Source organism: Mytilus edulis, chromosome 9 (genome assembly GCF_963676685.1).
Source record: "Mytilus edulis chromosome 9, xbMytEdul2.2, whole genome shotgun sequence".
NCBI classification, from domain to species: Eukaryota; Metazoa; Mollusca; class Bivalvia; order Mytilida; family Mytilidae; genus Mytilus; species Mytilus edulis.
Window position 1 is genome coordinate 20,965,222 of NC_092352.1, and position 9,795 is coordinate 20,975,016.

The 9,795-nt window shown below is 32.0% G+C and overlaps 2 protein-coding genes across 2 annotated transcripts in view; one reads left to right on the forward strand and one right to left on the reverse strand.

Annotated features, from left to right (window-relative positions):
• The window catches only part of LOC139489648 (leucine-rich melanocyte differentiation-associated protein-like), a 511,226-nt gene that overhangs the window by 234,003 nt on the left and 267,428 nt on the right, over positions 1-9,795 (forward strand). The gene's annotated exons all lie outside the window — the stretch shown is intronic.
• On the reverse strand, positions 1,141-4,607 carry LOC139489641 (RNA demethylase ALKBH5-like). The gene is given in 4 exon segments (XM_071276272.1): positions 1,141-1,833; positions 3,041-3,121; positions 3,845-4,395; positions 4,397-4,607. Coding segments are annotated over 4 exon segments (1,035 nt in total). The 5' UTR covers positions 4,538-4,607; the 3' UTR covers positions 1,141-1,571.

Sequence of the window (9,795 nt, forward strand, 5' to 3'; positions counted from 1 at the left end):
TATATGCAAGTCATTTAACTGATAAATAAACAAACAAGGTTTGTATTAATTATTTAAGACCTGGAAATTGAAATTATTATTCATAATAGTAGGAGGCAATCATCATGAATCATGTCAAATTAAGGCTTATATATAAACATTTCTCTTTGAAGCCTCTGTTTATTTACTCATCACATTAGAATATCTGACATTCACAAGTCATTTTTTTTAAACTGTTCACAATGATTCTCTTTAATACAGTTTTCAAATCCATAAGACAAAATTAGATCTGATACTCATGATCAATACAAAAGATGAAACACTGTATGTCCACCTTCATTGAGAGAGGATAATAATTAATTGTAACACTGTATGTCTACCTTCATTGAGAGAGGATAATAATTAATTGTAACACTGTATGTCCACCTTCATTGAGAGAGGATAATAATTAATTGTAACACTGTATGTCCACCTTCATTGAGAGAGGATAATAATTAATTGTAACACTGTATGTCCACCTTCATTGAGAGAGGATAATTATTAATTGTTGACATACTAATAATATTCAACATCTCAAATCAAAATCAAGTCAAGTCATCACTTATTCCCACCTTAATTACAAACAATTAAAAATAAGAGACTATATATAGCGAATAATTATTTGGTTATATTAATTATTATACTATATTTAACTATATAGAGACATTGAACAAGCACCATGTATAACATACACTGAGGTAAAATCTGTTAATAAAATATCCAAACTATATTGGTCAGACCAATATATAACCACACAAAAAAATAATATTGATATACATGGCAATGAAAGATCTGAAGAAGAAATTTTAATTATAGGATCTGAACTGACATGCTAGTTTTGATTTAAAGATGAGTATTACCGTTATAGGAACAAAAGTTCACTCATTCTATGATGCAGTGAAATCAATATTATAAGCCAAGTCTTTACAAAAGAGTCATAAATTTTACAAAAAAAAATCTCCTACTTAATAGTTGATAATTAATGAAATACATATCAGGTTTGAGCTCAGTTCCCAATTTTTCCAAAGATCTTTCCAAACCAAAAACTGATAATTTATATAAGCTGGTTCTCCAACACTCATCATGCTCATATCATTTCTCACAACGGCTTGGTTTCATATCTTTTCTTTTTATTTTTAGGAGGGAGGAGGGGGAATCCAGTCTACAAGACTTTGACCTATTACATAAACAAATCTGAAGGAATCAGATTTTGTATTCACTGTAAAAATTTAAGATGTTCCAATTTTGAATGAAAGAAGTTAAATTGTAGCATCCAAATCTCATTAAAAATAAATTGTTAGTGCAATTTTAAAGAGGACACAACAATATTTTTATTTTGTCTTTAAATCTTATGATTATTTCAGAAAATATTATAATTTGATTTTCTTTGATGGTCAATACATGTTAATTATGAAGATTATATTGAAATGACATAGAAGGCTTGTTACATGTATGTACAACTTGGCAAAATGTGGTTGTGAAAATTTGATTCAAATATGCAGAAAAACACAAATCACAGGAAATATGCAATTATAGGCAAAAAAAGGTGCCATTCAGGACTTCTTGTGGTAACGCACTTCTCTACGATGTTTGTGACTGGACCGATTCTCATTTGAATCATTACTGGAGTATGAACCACTACGATGCCTTCTACCATTACTATTGTAGTGATCATGGCTGGATCTTCTGTGCTTATGCTTCTTGTTACTCTTTCTTTGGCCATCATCACTCTCAGAATCTGAATCAGATGCATGTTTTCTTTTCTTGGATGAGCTTGAAATTGCGGCTGGCAAGCGTGGAGCATCATCTAGAACTCTGATGAGAAATAATTCAATTACAAATTAGTAATGCTATTTTATATGTTCATGTAAGTTTTCTTATAAGTCATGTGAGTGTTGTCCAATATTTGTATTAACTTTAAGTATTTTTTTCTATCCAGATTAGCAAAAAGTGCTGGTGAAAAGTTTATATACAATTTATAATAAAAAGATCATAACCTCTATAGACATTTCCTATCATTTTACCACCATTCTAAGACCAAGGAATATTTTAGCTAAAGATTGGTGTAAACATGTTAAAGGAGAATTTCTTTAAAGGTATTTCCTATCTGTCTCTGCTTTTGATCCTATGATACGTAACAAATAATATGTAACAAAGGCACAAGTTACATAACTATTGTAACCTGTTTGAATGGTTTCCACTAGTATTTTTAGGGGCCCTTCATAGCTTGCTGTTTGTTGTGAGCCAAGATACTGTGTTGAAAATCATACTTTGACCTATAATGGTTTACTTTTACAAATTCTGACTTGGGTGGAGAGTTGTCTCATTGGCACACATAATCTAATATTCTTATACCTACTAGCTAAAATACCAGGATATACTTTTTGTATGTATAGCCATAGGAATATTAAAGTGATTGGTGACTTTTCAAATTTTAAAAATATGCAGAAAGAAGGATATCTATCTGGATCATTGTGAAATATAAAAGATAAAACATTGTACTTTTATTGATTTGGTAATTAATTACAAGAATGACAACATGTATGCATGATCTGTTTGAATGTTCCACAAGTGTAATGTCCATTAGCTACTAATTACTATTTTTATGGCAGTACATTTTGTACAACATCATTGAACTTTACCAATCAAACAAAAATGAACATATTTATTAACCAGGACTCTTCAAAGTATAAGAAAATATCGAAGGAATCAGAATTTATTTTTTACTGGAAATTCAAACATACATAATGAGGTAATCAATACAATGTACATGTAAAGAACTTTTATACATATACTGCATGTAATACAGGCCTACATATACTGTATATACTACATATACTACATGTATGTATAGATGTACAGGCTGTAGGGTGACCTTTAGTTGTTAACTTCTGTGTCACTTGGTCTCTTGTGGAGAGTTGTCTCATTTGCAATCATACCACATTTTCTTTTTTATATTTTTATACTACATGTATGTATACATTTTGTGTAAATAAAACTTGTGTAAAAAAATATAGAATACCTTCTTAGAATGACAACTGCTCTTCTCTCTTTGATATCTTGGGGTCTGATACAATGAGTAATTTCGTCTGCAGCATAACCACTGAAAAATAAATGTTAAATCATAAGAAATATCTTGCTACAATATACATTTTTAAACAATCTGGACATGGTATTGCAAATGTATATAAAATAATTTGCATTCAGGACATTTACATACGAGTACAAATGAACATTTAAGTATGCACACAAACAAATTTGAAAATGTGCTGAGTATATGCATGTATCTCCTTGAAAAACATTTTTGTTGGGGAAGATCGCCGGCCCCCTTTCGGAGGATTTACAAAATGTAACACCTAAAATGTATAATATATGAGGATAAGAATGCCATTAACTGTCATGCATCAAAGTCATTTTCAAATACTGTTAGCTTCCAATTGGTGAATCTTTTAATGTGATTCGTCAAAACATCCTTATAGTGATTTGTCAGATGTCTCATATAAATGTAATTATCTGCTATGAATATTTTTGGCAAGAATAAAACATGATTTATCAAAAGCAGTCAACTTTTTTATTGTCATATAGAAAGTGTAAGTCTTTGATTCCCATAAAAGGATAAACATGCATCACCATACACCTTATCGCTATTCCCGGCTGACCCGTCCGCTTGAACTTTTGACGTCAACAACAATCACTTTTCCATTGTGGCGTCAGACATTTTGTTTTATGACGTCAAAATTTTACGGGAACCTGTGTGATTTCCGGCAATGGCGGACAAATAGCGATAAGGTGTATTGTCGAGTGTTACTGTCATGACTGTACATACCTGAGCAAAGTTACACAGCCTTGTCCAACTGGTAAACATAATATTGGCTCGGTTGTTCTGATAGGTCGAAATGAAAACCTACAACCAAAACACAAATAACTGTCACTGAAAAATGACACTGAAACTATAGGTCGATCAAAAATATGGATAGGATCAACATGTGAAACAATACAACCTCCAGGCATGTAGTCATTGATAACGGCACTATTTACCCAATCCTTTGGAATTATATTTGCAGCTTCCAGTGGACTAATAACCAAGTCATGTATCCATTTTGGTATTTCATCAACTTCTCCTTTTGGATATAACCTTTCCATCCCTGGACCTTTTCTTTCCAACTGAGATCCATACGTGTAACCTTCACCAAAGAAATACTTATTTCTCAAAGGAGCTCTATCTAGTGTATGCTCCTTAAACCCACCCTTATCACCACATTTTACAACCAAGTCAATCTTGTTTTCGATTTCTGAGCATTGCTCCTGATCGAACACGCGAATCTGTTCGATCCCAGAATGAACTTTACGTAATTCACGTTCTCTTTCTGTTTCCCCCCTCATCCCTGATTTGAGATTTATGTTTGGAGTAGGATTTTGAATTGTTTTTGTCTTTGTCTGATCTGTGTTTCTTTCTCTTTTCACTGCTGTTGTGTGGTGACTGTAACTTTTGCCGTAAGTCTTTATAAACTTCAGCCATTTTCTTTCCTTTGCAAAATTTGTGGTCTAACCGAATACCGAAAATGAATAAAGGTCAATAGTAGAACGCAACCACAGCAGCGATACTGATAAATAGGAATCCAGTTCACTTAAAGGACCTTATTTTGACAATATTTATACTCTAATGTTTCACAATTGTGGTACTACTAGATATGATATCACTGCTACAGTGCTAGAAATGAATTCCTAATTATAAACAAGTTTTTAAATTACAAGTACAAATATGATTTTTTCAAGTACACCTTTAACGGTGAGCTCGACTTTAGTGAGTTAGCACGAGGTTTTTGAATTTTTTTAAAAGGTTTTGAGACATTTTGTTATCAATAAACGTTGGCACAACATGAAAGAGAAAGTGCACAACTGCAGCGGCATGTTCAGGTTAACTTGATTATCCATGGGCCGACCCCTAAAATAAAATTTCCCGGGTTTACTATCCATTGGAACCCCTAAAATTTATGGATAATAAACTGGGAACAAGTAATAAGCCCCTGTGGTTCATCATTAACTTTTTAAATTTAGCAAATATGGCCATATTTACACCACATTTTTTTTCTGAGTACAGACAAACATGTGCACCTGATAAAGTTTTAGCGCATGACTGGACCAAGATATATAAAATTTAAATCATTTTAAGTTTCAGAATATCTGGGACTATTATACCAATACCAATATGGTATAATAGTCCCAGATATCCCTAATATGGTATAATAGTCCGAGAGAATATTCAAAACTTAAGGTTTATGACCCTATCTGTGGTGCGGCTGTCAATTGCGAATTTTTCAAACTGCAATAGTTTCAAAACAGCAAAGATAATATAGTCATAATGAATAATAGAGATGGTAACCATTTTGAACATATACCAAGGGGAAACTTCGTGCAATGCATTATTATTTGTAGTTTGATTGTTTAATGCATTTAGTAGAAAAAGAGAATTTGGTGAAAATAATAACAAGATTTTTGTAGAAAATCCACAGACTTTAATATAGAGATTTTTGTTATAAAATTTTAAACATAGATTACTCACTTGTTTATCTATATGTTATGTCTTCATACACTGGTATTAGGCAGAAAAGATAATATAGAAACTTTCTGAATGTTACTAAAGACTATATATGAAGGCTAAACAATTATGATGATGTCAATTTAAATGATGAAAAGATACCATGTCTACTTTATGCTGATGATCTTGTATTAATATCTGACTCAAAAGAAGGGCTTCAGAAGAGACTTGATACTTTGTGCACATTCTGCAAAGAGATTGGTGTATGGAAATAAATGTGAAGAAAACCAAGATTATAATATTCAATAGGAGTGGTAGACTCCTTAATGAAAATTTTAATGTAGGAAATAATTCTATTGAATGTGTTAAACAATACAAATATCTTGGCATAGTCATCCAAAATACTGGAAACTTTAATGAAGCCAGGAAACAATTATTCCAAAAAGGTCAAAAGGCCAGTTTTAAACTTTATAAAGATTTGAAATCATCTAATCCTCCTATTAAAACTCTTTTGCATTTATTTGATCACTGTATACAGCCAATTGTAACTTATGGTTGTGAAAATTGGGGTGTTATTAACATTACTTCTAAAAGGAAAAATTTGTCCCTTTATGACATATTTAAAGATTGGGAGTTTGAGAAGCTAAATTTAAAATTTTGTAAGTATATTATTGGTGTTACAAAGATGTGCACAAATGTAGCAGTCCTGTCTGAATTGGGTAGATATCCTCTTTATATAAATTTGCTAACACATATGTTTATGTATTGGCATAGACTAGAGAATTCTCCATCTGATTTATTGAAAAATGCTTATGCTGAGTTAAAAATGATAGAAAGTAAAGGTCAAACCAGTTCCAATAATTCATGGCTCTCTAATATCATTTTCTACAGTGAAAAATTGGGTATTGACCTAAATATATGTAAAAATCTAGGAAAAAATAAATTTAAAAACTTATTGAAAAAACAGCTCAAATCAAATTTTCAAAATGATTGGGAGAAAATGCGAGATTTTTATTTACAGAATCAAGGCAAATTGGACACTTATTTTTCATTCAAAAAGTCATTTGACTATGAAAATTATTTAGATTTAAAGCACCCACAAAAACATTTATTAACAAAATACAGACTTAGCAATCACTGTTTAAGAATAGAAACTGGCAGACATGAACGAATTACCAATGTATGTGGTAAATATGAAATATTACCTCGACATGAGAGGATATGTTTATATTGTAATACAAATTGTATTGAAAATGAAATGCACTTTCTTCTGGAATGCCCTATTTACAATAACCTCAGAAGAGATATCACTGATTATATAAAAAAATACCCCAGTTTAGATAGTTTAAATATAAATGATCTTTTTTCATGGATCATGATTAATGAAGATAGCAGATTTCTATCTATTTTATGTGCATACCTGGATAAAGGCCTGCAACTAAGAAAATCAGAAAATTAGTTAGATACTCTAAAATATATCAAAATTATCTCCCCTTGACCACTGATCCTTTCTTCATGCATTTGAATTTCAATTATTATTTTATGTTTCTTTAATCACTCTGTAATGTTTATGTCATGTTGTAATTAATGTTATGCTCTTAATGGGCCCTTTAATTTGGAAAATAAAATATTGTATTGTATTGTATTGTAAACATATAGATTTCATTTTATCTGAAAAATACTCTCTGGCTGTTACATTAAACATTGTATAGCTTAATATATAACAACAATACTGTGTACGGATTTAAACATTAACTCACACGTGATTTAGTTTAGATACCAGTGAAATGTAGTAGCAACAGTCAACGAAATAGAAAAAATACAAAACGATCTAATGTGAATGTCGACTGTGGAATTTCGCCTGGGAGAGAGTGAGTCCATGGATATTTCCTTAACATGTCTATAGTTCGAATTTTAAATTCTAAAAAGCAATGTTGGTTTCAACTATCCGCATATTATATCATAATTATAAAAAAACTCACCATAGATACCAAGATTAAAACTTTGTATTTGCGCCAGACGCGTGTTGCGTCAACAAAATACTCATCAGTGACGCTCGAATAAAAAAAAAGTTTAAATTAAGAATTTGAAGAGCATTGAGGGCCAAAATATCCTAAAAGTATTGCCAAATACAGCTAAGGTAATCTTTTCCTGAGGAAGAAAACATAGGTTGATTATATAGGGAATCATTGAAGCATGACTGGAGTGCCCCCCCCCCCCCCCCCCCCCCCCCCCCCCCCTTAGGAAAAGTTCTGGATCCGCCACTGTAAAAGACTTACTATTTAAAAGATTCAAAGTTTTGTAAACAGTTAATTTATAATTATGACCAAACCAATGATAATTCATGTCAGCATAGAAGTGCTGACTACTGGGCTGGTGATACCCTCGTGGAATAAAAACTCCCCCAGCAGTGGTATCGAACAAACCGACCGTGCAAGGACTGTTTATCCAGTCAAGGTCGTTAAAAACTTCCATTTGTTGTATCGAGACGACCCAGTGCATGATTGTAAAAACCTCATCATATAGATACCAAATATGAAGATCCATTTACCCTTTGTTTGTCGTTGACGTTAGTTATCAATCCAAATCACATTAAAACAGTCGACATTCATAACTGAATTCGGAAAAAAACACGTTTCAGCTTAATCTGAACTATCTACAACTCATATCCTACAAAGGAGGATTATTTTGTAATTTTATTAATGAACAACACACTCGTAAGGAGAATATATCCAATATAGACCGTTACTTAGAACGGATTTTCTTTCATTCTGTCAGGGATCGACACCAGTACTGATACTGATACCCAGTTTAATCCAAACCTAAAGATAGAAAACACTTCCATATACTCTTCGTAAATCTGGGTCGGTGAGGAACAAAACATTTCGAGAAAAGAAATGATCTCGGCTTCTCACTGTTGAACTTCAGTTTCTAGTTAGAAGCATTCCAGCACCGCCGGCATATGGAGTATATCTCCTAATTTTAACAATATTCCAAGTACTAGTGTTGCGTTTCCTATCATGATTTACATGCTAGAAGGTTGCTGTTCTCAAGGAGGCTATTAAACCTAAAGGTCCAAGTTGTCAACCTTCGAAATAAGTTTTACGGCCGTCATCACGAGTTGTTAAATCGTAAAGTAATAACTTTTTTTCACATGTATAGTTGACGATAAATATGTTTCAATCGTTGTAAGCATAATCCCGTCTTCTTTTCCCCGAACGTGACCTATGAAAGGCCGTTCATGTCAAAAACCCGATAAAATAACGCGTTAACATTTAACGCGATAAAATCACATTTAACACGATAAATACAGTTTTAACGCGTTTAAATAATTTTTAACGCGTTATTTTATTATTTAACGCGTTAAGCACAAAACTACCAAAAAATACCGAAAATACTTTCTTCTTTCGCCATAACTACAATTTAAGGCCGTCAGATTTTACTCGAAACTTACTAAATGAACTGGCCACATGTGTCATAACATTATCAATTAACGCGATAAAGTTTATTGATTTTCAGCACATTTTTGATATCATCGTCATTAATTACTTATCGCGTTAAAATAAGAATTAACGCGTTAAATGAAGGTTTAACGTGTTAAAAGAGGGTTTAACGCGTTAAAAGAGGGTTTAACACGTTAAAAGAGGGTTTAACGCGTTAAAAGAAGGTTACCGCGTAAAAAGATAAGAAAAATGCAACTTTTACGCGTGACAAGCATTTTTAACGTTAAATGCAACTTTAACGCATTAAATGCAACTTTAACGCGTTAAATGCAAAATTTACAGCGTTAAATGCAACTTTAACGCGTTAAATGTAACTTTAACGCGTTAAAAACAACCTTAACGCGTTTAATGCAACTTTACAGCGCTAAATGCAACTTTAACGCGTTAAATACAACTTTAACGCGTTAAATGCAACTTTAACCCGTTAAATGCAACTTTAACGCGTTAAATGCAATTTTAACGCGTTAAATGCAACTTAACGCGTTAAATGAAACTTTAACGCGTTAAATGAAACTTAAACGCGTTAAATGAAACTTTAACGCGTTAAATGAAACTTAAACGCGTTTAATTCAACTTTACAGCGTTAAATGCAACTTTAACGCGTTAAATGTAATGTTAACGCGTTAAAAACAACTTTAACGCGTTAAATGAAACTTAAACGCATTAAATGAAACTTTAACGCGTTAAATGAAACTTAAACGCGTTTAATTCAACTTTACAGCGTTAAATGCAACT